This window comes from Camelus bactrianus, chromosome 21, assembly GCF_048773025.1.
Source record: "Camelus bactrianus isolate YW-2024 breed Bactrian camel chromosome 21, ASM4877302v1, whole genome shotgun sequence".
NCBI classification, from domain to species: domain Eukaryota; kingdom Metazoa; phylum Chordata; class Mammalia; order Artiodactyla; family Camelidae; genus Camelus; species Camelus bactrianus.
This window is the reverse complement of record NC_133559.1, coordinates 3,684,925-3,702,413: the sequence shown is the minus strand read 5'-3', so window position 1 is coordinate 3,702,413 and position 17,489 is coordinate 3,684,925. Positions and strand designations below refer to the sequence as shown.

At 50.4% G+C, this 17,489-nt stretch overlaps 2 protein-coding genes across 2 annotated transcripts in view; both read right to left on the bottom strand.

Moving 5' to 3' along the window:
• Positions 1-447: 447 nt before the first annotated feature.
• Positions 448-15,418, bottom strand: BCL9 (BCL9 transcription coactivator). The gene is made up of 7 exons (XM_010968209.3): positions 15,284-15,418; positions 13,999-14,315; positions 12,619-12,808; positions 11,607-11,706; positions 5,613-7,854; positions 4,129-4,389; positions 448-2,814 (listed from the first exon to the last, which is right to left on the bottom strand). The coding sequence occupies exons 1-7, from the start codon at positions 15,334-15,336 to the stop codon at positions 1,697-1,699; spliced, it is 4,281 nt and encodes a 1,426-aa protein (XP_010966511.2). The 5' UTR covers positions 15,337-15,418; the 3' UTR covers positions 448-1,696.
• LOC141574344 (uncharacterized) overlaps positions 15,378-17,489 on the bottom strand; it is a 64,042-nt gene continuing 61,930 nt past the window's right edge. Inside the window, exon 4 of the mRNA XM_074349327.1 lies at positions 15,378-15,596. Within this exon, the coding sequence (XP_074205428.1) occupies positions 15,378-15,584 (207 nt within the window). The 5' untranslated portion in view covers positions 15,585-15,596. The remainder of the gene's footprint in view (positions 15,597-17,489) is intronic.

Here is a 17,489-nt window from a genome sequence, read left to right as displayed (position 1 = left end):
GGAGAACAGACCACAGAAACCCACAGACGGTGGAAACCCATGATTTGCAGGTACTGGAATATTTTGCCTTCACAAGATCCAGGGACATTTCATAGCTTTTCAAATGACTAAAAAAAAAATCCCCCTGGCCTTCTTAATTACTTCACACCATTATATTGGCTCTCACATAAATTCCTAGTAAAGAATTGCTCCTAGAGGTAGAGTCCGGCAATGGGGAGCAGGGATGCCAGGATTTCACGACTGATACAGGAGCAGCGGGATCAATCCACGAGCGGGTCTTCCTCACCAGCCAGGAGTGCGCTTCGCCTGCAGAAGCACCTTCACACACACCCCCTCACCTTCACCTACTGACCAGCTCCAACACAGAGATGCTATGCTTCTGGGTTGCACGGCAACTGACATGCCCAACACCAAACAAACAGGGCTCCAAATGGACAAAAAAGGCGGTTCAATTTTGTAAGAAACAATATATTTTATTTTTCTGACACCACAGCTCTGGTGAGTGGTTTTGTACCAAATTTAATGGAGGTTACACAGAACGTTTTACGCATGGGAGGGGGAGGCAAGGGAAGGAACCACAAAATTAAAAACAAAAACAAAATCCTGGATAGCTTTTAGCATCTGTTCCACTCCCACATTAATAAAATTCACTTGGGAATTCCTAATAAAAGGAGAACAGAAAACCATGTGAGCAGGGAAGGGGAGGCTGGGGAAGAAAAGACGAGGGCAAAGAAGACCATGGAGCATCCCAAAGACAGGCCTTTCCCTCCCGGGAGCCGGGACAACACTCGGCAGGGAAGGCGAGGCTGCGCTAGATTTATTTCCCCCAAATCACGCCGTGTATTGCAGCTGCCAAAGGGAAAAAGAGAGGGAAGCAAGGGGTTACCAGTGGGGGCACCACAGGAGGAAACTCATTTAGCCCAGAAGACGGGGAAGGAGGGGGGAGGGAAAACAAGAGGAAACCGTGAAGGTGGTCTGGAGATCAGGAGAGGCGGACAGTGCTGAAGAACACTTGAACTGAAAATCGAATGTCCTAAGCGTCATTATTTTTAAAAAGAAAAATTTCCCCCCTCCCCCCACCCCTCGCTGAACTTAGTTCCTTTTTTTGTGCTTTTCATTAATACTCTGCTCTGAGGTCGTAGTTTGGTTTTTCTATACACTGGAGTTGAAAGAAAATAGTCCAAAGGTCTGAAGATGGATTCTCCACCTAAAGTAAACAGCCCAGCATTCCTGTTCTCCTCTTGTCCCAAAGACTAAAGTCTCTGCTAAAATCCCTTTTACAATATAGTACAGTACACAAAAAATAAAGCCCAAAGCAAAAACAGAACCAGAAAAGAATCCTGGGAGAAGCCAGTCCAAAGGACGTAAACATACAGAGAACGGTGCAACACATGACCGATGGCATTTCTCAAAGCACGGCTACAGATTCCCAAAAGTAGGTGCCATCATGGGATACCCAAGTCCACAAAAATAATTTTTAAAAAATAAATCTTAAAAAAAACACACCTGTTGATTAAATGAATAATTTGTTTTCAGATAAATCCATACATTCTCGAGTTCCCCCCTCCCCCAAAGCAGCCCTTGGGTCTCTGCTCTCCTATTGCATGACCAGCAGTACTCCTGGAACCCCCGCAAAGCAGCTCTCAGGACCTGGAATCTCATCTTGACGAGGATCGGCACATCCAATCTTAGCAGCTTAAAACATCATGTTTCCTGGGTTGCCAGGTCCTTGGCTAAATCCACCCATGCCCACGTCGGCGGCCATGCCCCGAGGCCTCATCTGTGGGGGGATCATGATGTTCTGTTGGGGTCCCATCATGCCCTGCATGGACATCATCATGCCTGGAGAGCCCACAGGCCCAGGGTGGGTGTAGAGCCCAGCAGGCCCCCGATCCTTGCCAGGAATCATGCCCACGGCAGCAGCGGGATTGCTCATCAGGGTGGGCTGGCCGGGCATTGTCGATTGTGCTGGTGACATCATCCGATGGTGAGGTCCCATCATGCCTTGCTGGAGAAAGGCTGGTGGTCTCATTGGGCTGTGGCCTGGCATGGATGGCGCTGTCCCGAGAGGGATGTCCGGAGTTCCCACTGGCCCTGGACCTCCCATGCCAGGTAACGCTAGTCCCATTCTGGGGGCTTGTTCACCCATCATCCCCTGCATGTGCGAAAACCCAGGTCCAGGACCCTGGGGCTGTTTACGGCCTGGGACTTCCCCTCGAGGGAAATATTGCAGTGTCTGGCTAGGCTTCTCAGATGGAATAATGCGAGACAGATCAAACTCAGGTATTCCGGTGGCTCCAGGTCGGATGACCTCCTGTAGATCTGGGTCTGTAAACACTGAAGGCATGCTGTTCCCCAGGACAGCAAAGGAGTCAGGACCCCCCGGGCCTCCAGGCTTGCAAAGTGCTGCATCTGCTGAACTTTGGGGCAGGTTGCTGGGGCGGCCAAGGGGCCCTTCTCCAGGGAAACCCATGCCTCCTGGGAAGCTGCCCTGTCCCCCACTGGGGCCATTGTGCGGGAACGGAACCTGCTGCGGAGGAGACTGCACTGGGGGGAAGCCCTGGGGGAAGCCCATCCGTCCTTGAGGCACCATCGGAGGATCCTGCGACCCATGCCCCATGACAGGGTTGTGTGACATCAAGCCAGGCCCCATCGGGACCCCATGAGGAGGTATGTTGGGTCCCATGGCATTCGGAGAGGGCATCTGATTGGAGTGAGAAAGTGGCTGGGTCATTCCCATCGGGCTGAGGGTTGGCATTGGAACCACGGGATTTGGACCTGAAATTCGAGGATTCTGTGTGTTAATGCCCATTCCTAGAAAAATAAAGATATCAGAGGAATCAACTCAACCAAAAGCAACTCAGAAACGTACAATTAATCAAAGTAACAGAAAAACTATTCTGGACCAAAGGCTCATGGTACTGTGCTGGGGAAACCACACACTGCGCAGCCTCTGCCCCAGTAAGATTAGAGTGCGTTCGGGAGCGCACAGACCAGCGGCTCCACAAGACAGTGTGCTACTGGGTCTTCAACCGTGTGGCACAGAGATGCACGGAAGACAGCTAGGAAGGGTCTCCCGTGTGAAAAGTTACACGCTGATATGCAAATGAGCAGTCTTCTTTGCTGGAGAGATTTAACATAGAGCAAAACGATCTGCCTGGACGACCTAGTACGGCCCTTTGCGGAAGAAGAGGATTAAACAGCCCTGTGAGCCCAGGAATCAGAAGTAACAGCGAGCAAAGCACGCAGTCCCCTTGCAGCTGACGTTCAGCTTCATCACTTCACACTGACTCACAGAGAGAGCACTTCAAACCCCAGGTCGTATGACGTGTTGAAGGAAAGCCAACTTTTAATGGAAAAGGAAAGCACACAGGTTCCACTCGGGCCTCTGGGACACTTAAATACTCAGTCTCTTCATGGAGTTAACTGCTGAGCACAGAAGGGACGGGGCCTGTGCTGGCCACGAGCTAAACTGAGTGATGGTAAGTAAAGGACATCCCCGACAATCAGGACGGAACTGGAACCAGAACCCCATGGCGGAGAAGTCCTGGTCTCCCCGCCGATCACCTTCCCCACCCCAGACGGCTTCCTGCCAGTGCGACCTGGGGAGGCGGGAGGTGCGGGAGCGAAGAAGGACAGGAGGAGGAGGGAAGGCAGGAGCCTTCTTCTCTCTCTAGTCCTAGAGAAAGTGCTTCTCTAGGAAACAGGGGCTTTCCACTGTCTGAAATCCTGTGGCTGCTTGCGGTTTGAGGCCGCCCTTCCAGGAAAATATTTGTGGACTAAAGACATTCCAATCAGCATGTTAAAAAGATACTGCTTTCAGTCTTGCTCCAGGAGACCCTCCCCCTCCCCTAAAAAAGCATCCAGGTACATGGAAGCATCAGAACTTCTATAAGAAAACTGTAAGAACTATTAAGAAACCTGCTTTCTTATCAACAAATACCAAATTAAGCTAATAAAAACTTGTTATCATTCACTTCCTCTAGTCAAGACACTAACTTAGATGCTGTACTTTTTCAGCTTGGTCAGTTTCCAGCTATTGAGGTCTACAGCCATCAAGAAAACACTTCGAGAAGTTTCTTCTTTTGTCGAGCACTAGCTCCAGATCCTACCATCCTGATTTCTTACCTGGCATATTATTCATTGATGGCAAGTTGGGAGAACGAGCTGGAGGGGAGTCGTCATCTGAGCTGGCCACAGTCTTGATGGCATCGTGGTACAACGGGGTAGAACTGGGCATTGCAAACTTGGACATTCGAGACATCATGATAGACAGTGGGTTCTGGGAAAGGGTCGGCTCTGGAGGCATGGTGTAGGGTGTACTAGAGGGCAGACTCCCCGGGATACTCACAGAGGCAGACTGGCTGGCGGTAGGAGGTGGGGGGCCACCTAGAAGAAAGCAAAATAAAACAAAAAAGGGGCAAGGAATTAGATTCCTCTTGAAAGCTACTGGGCTTATGATTATGAACTAGCAAGGCCAGGAATGAGGCAGATGAACAGGATAGACCCAGGACATGAATCATGCATCTTCCAGTCAAGCTCTGTGTGTGTGCAGAGGGAGACTGCAGTGTGAGGTGGAGGTGATGGATCAGCAGATGGGAAGACAAACGCACCAAGAATGCGTCAGAAATTTTAGTTCAAGCTCGGGAAAAACATGGGTCACAGACAACGGCTTCACAGAAGAGAATGGGAAATAAGTGGATCTCTCTCCCTTGCCAATCACCATTCAGAATTCGACTTGGGTATCAGTATGCCAGGAAGCCAGACTGGCCATCCGACCCCAGGGACTAACCGAATCACCCTACACGGGCTCGTGGTTAATTTCCACCACCAAGACAGCTGAACTAGAACGGCGAGGGGGCGGCTCCACCGCTCCGCTTTTGTGAACTGCTGCCCAGCAGAGAAACACACTGCAGCTCAGTAGGCTAAATCCCCCATCTTATTCTGATTCTGGTCTTCAAGTGGAGATGGCACAGACCTAGTGTTTACACCTCAGTGCTCATCTTCCCCTGACCACCTCTGGTCCCGTTCACAAAACCACCATCATCAGTGAGCGATTCTCCCAGGAAGAAAATACTTGTAAATTGTAGCCGATCTGTGGGAACAGCAGTCTGCGAAGGAGAAGGTTTTGGTAACTGTTTCCACGGTCAACACAGATTTACGAGAACCACTCGAGTCTCTCAGCAGCCTCCCCGCTTTGTTTGGGAAGACACTCAGAGTCCCTTGACGCCAAGGCAGCCCTTTGAAATGGGCGGGCCTAGTTAAAGCAGCCATTGATCCACCATCAGGACACTTTATTTCACCAATGTGTGCTCACTGTGCAAGTGTAAATCATTCAGTGAAATGGCACGTATTTCCCATTTGCCCTCCCAGTCCTATCTGATAAAACATATTCTGCACTAAGGGCCCACATCTCCGCCAGGACTGGGCACTGGTGCATAACCCCATGGAAGGACCGAGGACGCACCCTGCCACAAACATGTCCATCTTGGCAAAGGCCGCCTCCTCTGGTTGTGTAACAGGTTGGGACACCCGTTTTCTAGAAGTAAGTAAATCAGGCTTTTGCAATCTCTGGCTATAAGGTGAGACCGTGAGGATGAACGCATACTGACCTGACTCTACACTGCCCAGCATGGCTGGGGAGGCCATGGTGAGGGGTGCTTTATGGTTTGGAGGGATCCCGGGACTCTGAAGGGGAGGTTTTGGGGAGGAGGTCCATCCAGGTGACGGGGCGGGAAGTGATGGAGACTTGAGGTGAACAGGCGAGGCAGCAGCAGACCCCAAGACAGGGGGGGACTTAATGGAAGCAGCAGCAGCTGGGCCCGCCAGCACACCTGCCAGCTGCGATGGAGTCTGGGGGGACTTGAGGTTCCCCGAGGGCGAGCCCAGCATGGGTGACTGGACTTGGCGCATCGTGGGAGATTTCAGAGGGTTAATGCCTGGGGAATGCACCTGGCTGCCTGCCACAGAGATATCCAAGGGCTTGCGCCCCAGGCCACGCTGGACCGGAGGAGCTGAGCCGAGGCTCGCGGGGTTACTGGAGGGGTTGAGAGGTAGTGGTGGCATGTGGGTGAGCCGGCTGTTAGTCCTTTGGTCAGGCCCGATCGGTTCTCTGAGACTCCGCAAGCCACTGCTGCTGCCCGGACCCTGAGACGCGGGGAGGAACGGCCTGGGGCCCACGCCGTACTCTTGCTGAGGGTGCTCGCCGAATGGCAGGGGCACCATCTTCTGCTGAGCGGGCAGCATGTCTGCGGCCCCTGCGCGCAGCTTCAGCATCTCCTCGGGGCCCGCCCCAGCCTCTCGCATCTTCTGAGGTAACATCTGAGAGCTGGATCCCATGCTGACATTTAGGCTGACATCGCCCTTCATCCCGCTAGGAACCATCCCAAACTCCAGTTCCCGACCGGGGCCCATCTGTGGGGGCATCCCTTTCGGAAAGTCGCCCCTGGAAGGACTCAGAGGGCCCTCCACTGGTATTCGAGGGAAAATGGGGTTGTTCCCAGGCTCCATGTGTCGCTGGGAGCCTGGGATCATCCGGTTCATCTCCACGCTGGGCCGGATGCCTTCCATGCTCATGCCCGGGGGCAGACCCAGCTGCTTCTCCGCCAGCTGCTGTTGAAACATCTCTTCAGACAATCCCTGGGGGTTTGGGAAGCGCTCCCCTCGGCCGGGACCACTGAAGACGGCCTGGCCAGGCGGGAAGTTTCGACCATCTGGGATTTTTGGCACATCGTCTGGCCAACTGACTCCAGAAAGACCTGGTCTAGATGCCGGGTTGGGGACATTTGGCCCCTCCATTTCAGAGTTTATCATTCCTGCGAATCCAGGGAGGCGCATCTGGCTCCCGGGCATGCTGGGGTGGGGAGCCATGGCCCTCGGGGGCAGAGAATGTGGCACGTTGATCCCATCAGCAAAGGGCTCTGCAGCCCCCGGCCCCCAGGCCTCCCCGGGGGCCATCTGGTACGGAGGGGGCGGCCCTCGGACCACCCCCCGGGGCCCGTGCTGATGGACCATCATGTCCTGGAGGGAGCACTGCTGCACCACCGCCTGCTCCTGCTTCCTCCTCTTCTCCTCGTAGAACTCCTGCTGCAGTTTCAGCCACGCGATCTGCTCGGGGGTCATGTGATCCAGGTGGTCGGGTCCTATGGGCCCAGACTGGGAGTTCAGGGAAGGTGGAACCATCTCATCTGGAGAAAAGGGCACATCTCTATGTCCTTGAGGGCCAAATGGAGCTCCCACATCTGTCCGGGGCCCAGGGCCCTTACCGAGGCTTTGGGATTGAGCCATCATGGCCTGTATCGGCCCTTCTGCTTTTTTCTGAGGTCCATCTAATACCCCAGTGTTCTGCTGGGGTCCCCCGCTCTGTCCTCCCGTGAATTCTTTCTCATCAGGGAAAAGCATTCGCTGGATATCTCTGAGCGTTTGTAAGGAGCGCTCCCGGTGCTCCAGCTGCTCCTGAGACAGCCCATCGGGATTCTCGCCCAGCGTGGGGGGCTCCCCACTGGGCACTGGTGGAGGCGGGGGGGCTTTGGGATCTGCTGAAGAGCTATTGCTCCCCTGGGAGACAGGGGTCACTGCTCGATTGTTGGGTGTCGAGTTTGGCCCAGTACCGTCGGGGGGCAGTGGAGTGGAGCTGGCAGGACTGCCTACAGAAGGAATCAGCTTGTTTTCTACCCCAGGACTGTCCTGGTCCAGGGGACGTGGAGGCGCGGCAGGCTTGGGTGCTGGTGCCGGAACGGGTGGAGTTGGCTGCAGCCTGGCGTTCTGGGAGGAGTTCTGGTCCTGGCTCGCTGGAGCCGGAGGCTGTGGTGGGAGAGGTTTCGGATCATTCCGAAGGGCAGATATCGGCGTGTTCTGAAGATAAACGAGATTTTAAAAATCACTGGTAAATTGAACAAAAGGGCAATTAAAAGAGCAAGATACGTTCCCCAGGACTCGTCCCAGTCACATAAATCCATGCTGACACTTGCTGGAGAAACTGCTCGTGTACAACCTCACTTCGGACATAAAGACATCTTGATTTTTTTCTTACACGTTACTGTCAAACGGCATCCTCCTTCCCTCTCTGAAGATTAGGTTTCAATAACTATACGCTCGCCAAGGGAGAGACACTCTGCCAAAGTGAATACATCTGAGGATCTATTTCGAGGAACAGGTTCGCTATCACATGTCTACTATGTGTCTCTGATTCAGGGAGAGATTAGTTTCTTGGTAGGTGGCAGGCTGTACCTAACACCTTTTTCTATTCCCCGAAAGTGTAACTGGGCATGTAGACTTCTCATTGTCAATCAAAAAGTCATGTTTTCAACTGAAAGAGAAAGGACTTGTCACTTACAGCTCCGTGCTCTACCAGCCGGAGGCCGCCCCCTCTCAGCACCTCCTCTGGCATGGTAACTAGCAAAGCACCCCTCTCCTCGAGTTCCCGGGGGCCTGACGCCTCCGATTTCTGTCTGCAGTCTGTGATCACTGACTCCACGTGTGATAAGCATTTGTATGTGAACTACAGTGAGAGCGGCTGCAGGCAGCGGGCTCTGCGGAGCAGCATGAGGCCATCCAGCTCACAGGGCCTCTCGAGCTGCCCTTGCAGGCGGCAGCAGACCACCCTCTGTACAGAATGGATGACCGCCTTATCATCACTTACTAACCACCAGTGCTATACTGAGTCCTGGTGCAAGCATGCTCACCCACAGCGGGGGAAACAGATGTGGTGGTGCTTGGAAGAGGGACGGATAATGTCCTGGGTCAACTCCCGGGCGCCACTGAAGGTGCTGGGGCAACCCAGCCTCCCAGCTCCATCCCTGGGATCTCCCACCAGCCCCCTGCTGGCCGCCTGGTCCCTTTCTGATGTTCACTTGCTCCTGCTTGTTCACTTGATACAGTCTGCATTTCCAGCCCCCCGAGGCTCTTACTTACCTCCCCACCTACTCTCCCGAATGTTTATCAGGGTGCAAATCTGTACAGGAATAATTATGTGCCTCCCTGAATACGAACAGTTTGTGTCGCCTAAACACAAAGACGCCTCTCTGAGTGTTCATGTTCAGTGAGCACGTCCATAAACGTCTCCCTCGCAGGTGCCCTCCACACACACCCCCCCGCAGACCGAGACTCGCGTGGGTAAGACCGGCCGAAGCTGCGTGGCTCTGCGCCTTGCGGTGTCTCCCGCGCCTCTGACTTCTTGACTGCAGTGTGGAGGTCACCTTAATTTGCTCTCCAGCCCCATTTTAAGTTTGGTTTTGTCGGCCAGGCTTTGTTTGTTTGTTAAGGGTGGCACTGATTTCCTGTAAGGTGACTGTGATGGGAGAACAAGTCTAGCACCACCCTTCTTATTTTAGATTTGGAGCAGTGGTGACTGGACGAGTCCCAATTCCCTCCTTAACTCCTTCCCTATTTCATTTTAGTACCAGAGAAGGTGGAGGTAAAAACTGTATTAAGATCTGTCATTAAGTCAATAAAGTGTCAGTTTGAGTTGCAACGTACCTTGTGCATTCCAGAGCAATGTAAATTATGAATAAAGAAATATTTTAAAGTATAAATTTTAAAATACATACATTTACAATTATTATACATACATCTATCTTCTACCCTTGAGTAGCTGAGATGCAGAGGAACGTGAAATTTATTTTCTAAGTCTAGAAAAGCCCAAATTCTGCTATGTCACAGAGAGGGACTTCTGTGTTCATGTACAACTTGGATAAATGTCACTCATTCTACCTTAAATTGTCACTTCAGTCATTTATTGTCATCTAACTTCTCGCATGTTTGAGACTCATCCCAGTCTTAGACTTTGCACACTGAACCTCTTAGTGGCCCCACCACATTCAGCGTGACGCCTTGACAATGCAAGACACAAGAAATATCTTTTGGTTAAATTTGGAACACTACATGTGTAAGACAGCCATTGTATGCTTTTTCTAATGTAGTTCATAGTAGGTGCTTAAGTCCCAGAGAGAAAATAGTCTAACATTTACTATAATTTTGGAAATATCAAGCAATTAGAAGCATTCAATGGTCCTCTCACTTTGAAATAAATAAATCATTTTAAAAGTCACTGAGACCCTAATTATGGTGTTATCAGCATGTACTCTAGTACTGTAGCTTCAGCTGTTGCTTTTTCTGTGTTCTTCAACTAACTAAAGAGTGTTTATTTTTTAAAATTCTGCTCTGTACATAGGGTCTAAATTCAGGTTTTTCCCAGTTACGTGAAAGAAATGCTGAGATATCTATATATCTCCTTTTTTATTTTCTACCTCTTCCCTCCTAGTAATTCACCAATAGGTCAGCATGCTAGTGGGAAAGGCCAGCGCAGTGTAATATGCCTAAAACCACATGGTTGGGTTCAAAGCCCAGGATGTAGCTGATACCATAAAGCCTATCTCCCTATTAAACCCTCATGCACTGCTGGTGGGAATGTAAACAGGTGCAGCCACTTTGGAACAGTGTGGAGTTTCCTCAAAAAATTAAACTTAGCACTACTGCATGACCCAGCAATTCCATGCTGGGCATTTATCTGAAGAAAACACTAATTAGAAAAGATACATGTATCTCTATGTTCATTGCAGCATTATTTGTAACAGCCAAGATATGGAAGCAACCGAAGGGCCCATCAATAGATGAATAGATAAAGAAGATGTGGTCTACATACAATGGAATACTACTCAGCCATAAAAAAGAATGAAATCTTGCCATTTTTGACAACATGGATGGACCTAGAGGGCACTATGCTAAGTAAAATAAATCAGCAAGACAAATGTTGTATGATTTCACTTATATGTGGAATCTAAAAAATAAAGCAAATGAACAAATATAACTAAACAGAAAGAGTCATAGATACAGAGAACAAACAGGTGGCTGCCAGAAGGGAGGAGACTGGGGAAGAAGAGAGAAATAAGTGAGGGAGATAAAGAGGTGCAATCTTTCCATTACAAAAGAAATGACCCATAGGTATGAAATGGACAGAGTGGGAAATACGTCAACTATGTGGTATCTCTGGTGACAGACGTACAGACTTAGCACGGTGATCTTTAAAATGTACGCTCACATCGAGTCACTGCTGTTTATCAGCAACTCAACAGTTTTATAGGTCAATTATAATTCACAAATAACCAAACAAACTCACAGAAAAAGAGGTCAGATCTGTGGTTACCAGAAGTGGGGGGGTTGGGGGAGGCAGAATTGGAAGAAGGTAGTGAAACTGTACAAACTTCCAGTCATCAGATAAACAAGAACTAGGAACGTAATGTAAAGCATGATAAATATAATTAACACTGCTGTATGTTACACACAAAAACTGATAAGAAAGCAAATCCTAAAAGTTCTCATTACAAGGGAAAAAATACATATTTTTTCTATTTCTTTAATTTTATATCTATATGAGATGATAGTAATTTCTAGTAATGAGATCGTAATGAGATCCTTTCACCATGCCTGTAAGTAATCATCATGCTATACACCTGAAGTTTACACAGTGCTGTTTTCCAGTTACATCTCAATAAAACTGGAAGAAGGAAAAAAAGAGACTGCCTCCCTGCCAGCGGGGCTCACCGCCTCCTACCTCCGCAGCCTCTGCGGGGCCCTTACACCAGGGTTCCATTCCCAAAATGACGTACCAGGGGGGCTGTGCTTCTCTCTGTCTTGCTGCTGGAGACGTTCTGGATGTGGAAAGAGACGATAGTTTCCACCTGGCCCTTCAGTACGGCTTCTGCAGCTCTGCAAAGACAGGAGACATGCACACACTAGGGCTCATTTCTGTTTCACTGACTGTGATTCCAGAGCACTTCACCCCCAGATTAAACCTGTAAGGAGGAGGAGGAAGTACAAAGAACCACCAGCAATGCTGAATGAGAAGAAATAGAGAAAAAGATTTTCATTATTTATGTCTATCATTTACCACCAAACTTTTGAAATTAAAAGATAGCTAGTAACAAATCTCAAAGGACGCATTAAAAAAACCCAGGATTTTCTTCCTCACACCAATCCACTACAGCAGGTGTCATACAGAGAATCCGAGGTCAAAATTCCAACCCAAGAAGGGGAAACATCAATTCTTACAACACCTAATAATAATTTAAGGCTGTCAAGATTCATTTTGTACCTTAATTTTTAAAAATCTTAAGTAAAAGAAAAAAAAGTCAGAAAACTCTACTTAAGATATAGTCACATTTTGCATAAATAAAAATCCATTGATCCACCAGAAACATATATACCAGAACGTTCACAGTAGTCATCATTATGAATTCCTGAGATGATTTTCGTTTTAGTTACTTATATTTCCCAATTATTCTAAAATGGACATGCATCACTTGTGTCTTTTTAAAACGAATACCAAGCTGCAGGGAAATGCACGCTGTGCAGTCGGCCTTGCTGTGTTTAAAAAGGATGCGTATGTGTGTTTGCATCAGCTCCAAACCTTCTGGAAGGAAAGCCCAAGAAACGGCGCCAGGGGCTGCCCCTGGGGAGGAGGAGTGGGGGGTTCTATGCTGTATTTTACCTCTTTCTCTGTGTTACCTTTAAGTGGTAATACAAGTGGGCAAAAGAAAAGGGATCAACCTTCAATGGGACTGCAAACTCAGGTGGGCAAACACAAGCCGTGGTGACAGCAAGACACGGCCGTCAACTTACTTGTTGGCCATCTCAGTAGAAAACACGTACACCACTTTGGCAGGGGTCTTCTGGGCAGGCAGGGGCTCGGGGGCAGCGGTCTGGCCATGGGAGGGGGTGGCAGACCCAGGGGCGGTAGCGTTTGACGGGGTCATCGAGTGCGGAGTGTGCTGGGAATCCTGGGGCTTTATGTGGTCAGCAGAATTACATTCTAAAAGAATGAAAAGACTCGTGTCACAGGAAGAACAAGACTCCTTCTCTTCTGCCAGCATGTACAGCATCGTAACACAAACCCACCTCGAGGATTTCAAGAAGCAAGAACTTTGCTAAGAGGAAACCTCTTCTACTCATAAAAATACAAACACGCTTTTTCGTAAATGACTAATTATAAGGCATCCTCCCCCCCAGCTCCTCACTTCTGTTATGCATCCCTCAGATGTTACTGTAAATGTCTCCCCTTCCTGGAGACCTTTCTACAATCTCTTCAGCTGGATGCCCCTGCTAGTGACCAAAAGCCCCTTAACTTCCCTTACTTCAGCATTTATCAAATTTTATTGTAACTGCTCAATGATCTGCTGTCTAGGTGCACTCAAACCCTTGAGGACAGCAGCTGCTCTGTCCTGCTGACCATGGCACCCCCAGCACCCAGCACAGTGCTGGCACTCTGAACAGGCCTCCCCCAAACACCTGAAGGAGAAAGGACAGACAGGGGCCGACCACCCAGGTTTCCATTTCTAAGCTGCGCTGGGGAGTCACACTTCCACGCCCTGAATACTAGTCTCATGTTCTGGCCCACAGTTAAGAATTTTTCTATTTTATACTGGGAGACAAAAAGCCGAAAGCCACAGCCACAGGTCCCACACTCTTGCCCGCTCACTCCATTTGGTGCCTACTGTCTCTCCACCACATGTGGCCTCTCATTCCTGCCACACTGGAACTGGCCGTGACAGACCTGGACTAGCACAACTCTGGGAAAACGGCAGCCAGAGTGCACAAAACCCAAGTCTTCAAACATTAATTTGATGGAGGAGAGGAGGAGTTGTCAGAGAAACTGCTCCAGTGTGGGCCCTCGCAGAGATGAACTGGAGCCACTGGCTTCATACTCAAGTACCCAGAGCACGGAGGCCAGAAACTTCCATAACATGGGCTGGGCTGTGGAACATTCTACCAAAACCCCTAGAACACTCGCATCCTTGAGAGCAAGAACTCCTCATCAAGGTGGTTTCAAACTATTCCTCAGCGAGTAGGAAAATGGCCAGAAATCATTCCACCTTAAACTGAGAACTGCGCGCCCCGGGGCCTCTCTCCCCACCCGGCTGCCGCGAGGCTCCCCGGCACCCACGCCAGAGCCCTTCCCAGGAACACCTGCTTCCCTGGGTCTCAGCGATCGTGCAGACGTACCTTTCAGGTCAGGGTCATCGTTTGGAGTCCCAGGATCTCTCTGATCAAAGGAGTCGGCGGAAACACTTCGCTCCCTTTTCCCCTTGCCCTTGGCACCATTTCCAGCCCCATTCTTCAGCCCCATGCTCCCACCTGGGCCAGGGAGTGCTTTAGGGGTATGGCCCCCACTCTTGGAGTCACAGGGGGATGGCTGGGATTGGCTGGCTGAGCCCCCCGGTTTACCCTGATTGGAGAATTTGGAATCCAGCTGGGGGTTTCCAGATGGGGACATCACTGTAGGGGGACGGACCATCACCTCCTGCTTTGACTTAGGGCTACTAAAAGAGATAAACAACAACAGGAGATCAGACACTGGGTGTGGCTGGTCGGCACGAGTCAGGGAGCAGCAGTGCCGACCACAGGTCGAGGGGACCTGACTGAGCGAGCACCCCCTCCCCCGCCTCACCCCCGCTTGCTTGTTCCCTCCACCCCGCCCTCAGCTCAGAGCTCTCGGCAGAGAGGAGGACCAAGCAGAGTGGCCTGCCAGATCTCAGGAAGCCGAGAGCCACATGGGGACCCATCTCTAGGGCTTCTGTCAATAAAGGACAACGGTTTCTATGTACATAGAGAAATGACTCTCACACTAAGACTAGCTCAGAGTAAACAAACAGACATCGTCAAGATCAAAATACTACCCCCAGCCCCCACCCCAGCTGACAGCAAGGAACAGCTGTAGCCAGAGACTGGCTTCCCGCTGGAAAACACGAGCGGGTCCAGGAGAGCGCGAGGACGCCCGCGGGTGACTGGCAGGTGAGGGAAACCCCCCAGGACGCTAATCCCGCCAAGCAGGATCACGCCCGAGCAGACGCACTAACCCCTGCCAGGCAGGAGGAAACGGTTCTTTTGAAGCATCACTCTCAGTACCACGGAAGGGAGGGAAGCTGCATGCCCGGACCAGGGCTGGGGCCTTAGTTCTAGGACCCTGGGCCTCCTCGCCACTCCAGGCCTCAGTTCCCTCATTTGCCAAGTGCAGCACATTGTGCTGGGGGGTCGTTAAGCCCTTGTCTTGGTGTTTTGGTGAGGAGGGCGTGGTAGAGAGGAGCGGCCAGGCCATGATGGACAAGAGAACAGCAGAGGAAAACTCTAACCTAAGTATTCACACTATTCTGTCACTATTCACTTGTCTCTTCTTCCTTCCCCACTTGGGTCTCTCCGCCCTCTAGTTCAACACACTGCTCCTCCAATGAGTCCTGACGGTCCACCGGGACATCCCTGAGGGGCGGCCGCACCGGGCCCTGGCCCTCACCTCTGTGTGTTGCCTGACGGAGAGTTCCTCACTTTAGGGTTACTGGAATGCATTGATTGAGATCCTGAGCTTGCGGCCACGGACAGGGACGGGCTCACCGAGTTCCTCTCGGGCGGCAGCAGCAACAGCTGCTGAGGGCAGTGGCGGCGGCCCGCGGCTTGCTGGGGGCGTCCCTCAGTGCCGGCCACCTGTGCACCTTTTTCCTCTTTGTTTTTCTCCGCTGTGGAAGTGGGTCCTGTGCCCTTGCGGCTCCAGCATCCTCTGGGTGCGTGCCTCCTGCTGCCAAAGGAAAATCTCGCATCTCCAGGGCACACTGGGAACAAAAACAGAGACATCAACACCCTTACAGCAGGACCACGGCTAAAGCCTGCCAGCTCGACGGTGCAGAGCTAGACCATTCCTCAGCTTCCGTCAGGGTGGAAGGGAAGGCCGATGTTCATATTCTGGCCAGAAGGCTCTGGTGCTTAAGCTACTGAAGAGTGACTAAGACTTTCTGCCAAGCGCACAAGCCTCCCACCGAAGCATCACGCAGCAGGCGTTTGTAAGCAGATGAGAATAACATTTTTATCTTTAGCCATATATTCTACTTCCAAATACAGAACACTCAGAAAGTTGGGTTTTCTTTTTCTTTTTTCAAAACAATGCTTTGAAACCACAGGGTACTCCAAAGCCACAGAAACTAGCTGGTGTTTCACCTCCGATGGCCCTGAAATATAACAAACCCACCCCGATTGCAAACCATGCAACAGAGCATGTCTCTATTCTCAGGGCCTCGGGTGGGGAGACATTACAGGAGGTCCCTCTGAAGTCAACCAATACCCAGTGCGAACAGTTCCGCCCCGATTTCTACACTCTTTTTGTTCAATGATGCCGAGTACGTATCTTGTGCTCTCACTGCTCAATGACAGGGACTGTGGGAACAGGTAAGCATGGGGATGATCCATGGTGTTGGTAAAAGGTAAAAGAATACCTTTGGAGGCTAAGATATTTTCTGAGCCAATTTGCAAGGCTAATTTGAAGCATAAAGGTCAAGAAAATATTCCCAAACCCAGCCAGAGAACAAATGAGCAGCTCTTTATTTAGGGGAGCCTAGACTGGCTCAAGGAAACCAAGGTACACTTTCAGTCACCGCTCCTTCCAGGGCAGCTCCAATGTGGTTTTTTGTAACCACTGTCCCCTCACCTCCCCCCGCCTCCTGCTACCTCACCGATGGGGTGCAGCGCTGGAGGAGGGTATTAGACGCAGGATTAGTGGCTACAGAATCAAAGGGAGTTAGAAGCATCTCAGGTGTCACAGCTTACATGGACCCGGAGAGGCTCGGGGACCGGGCTGAAACTGGGAGGACCTGTTACCTTCCAGGATTTGGCACGGAGTATGATCACACTGTCAAGTGTCAAATGTCTATCTCTTCATTTAGAAATTTGCAAAAGCCACAGCTATATTCCCTGAGACCATGAAAGGAATTTACAGAAGTCCTGAGCGCACACAACCACATTTTTTTCCTTTTAAATGAAGACGTCGAGAAAAAGAACTAGAATAAAGCTTTACGGAACGTTTCTACGCCGACCTCAGGAGAAAGCACCCTAAAAACATTCTGGTCTTGATTATACTTAAGGATATATGTCTACCCCCACCACCTTTAGCTTTTTTTCCTTTTTCCCCCAGCTCTGACTATAAAATTGATTGTGGTTGTCAAGTTCAACAAATATGATCAGAAACCACTTTGCAGCCTTGTAGTAAACATCAAGAATCACTGGTGAAACAGAAGCTGCAGCAAAGGACTCTTGCCTGGACAAAGCCATCAGAGAACAGCCACCTCGGGAAAAGGAGTTACCACCTATACGGTCCCCTTCTGTAACTGCTGGTACCTTCTGTCTGCATCGCACATTCCAGCACTCAATCACGTGCTGTACTGAACAGTCCTACGTGTTATGTTCTATCTCCCTATGAAGACTATGCTCCTAGAAGACAAGAGCCTTGTCTTGGTTTTTCTGTAACACTCAGCACAATGTACAGAGCACGTGGTTGGACCCTGGGTGACTCGGCTGCTCCCAGAGCAGAAACACCTGGCATCCGTGTTGCACTCTCCTCCCAAACAAACTCTAAACATACTGCAAGTATCAGCTCACCTCAACCTGCCAGGCATTTCTGATGAGCTGGTAGCAAAGATTATTTCTAGTAATGATACTGTGAACAGAGAACACTT

What these genes read in the sequence shown, in the direction of transcription:
- BCL9 (XM_010968209.3), bottom strand. Translation starts at nt 15,336, where the DNA reads ATGCATTCCAGTAACCCTAAAGTGAGGAACTCTCCGTCAGGCAACACA. An exon ending in CGATGACCCTGACCTGAAAG is followed by an intron (nt 12,809 to 13,998) that starts GTACGTCTGCAC and finishes TCATTCTTTTAG; the next exon opens with AATGTAATTCTGCTGACCAC. An exon ending in AGAGAAGCACAGCCCCCCTG is followed by an intron (nt 7,855 to 11,606) that starts GTACGTCATTTT and finishes GTTTATCTTCAG; the next exon opens with AACACGCCGATATCTGCCCT.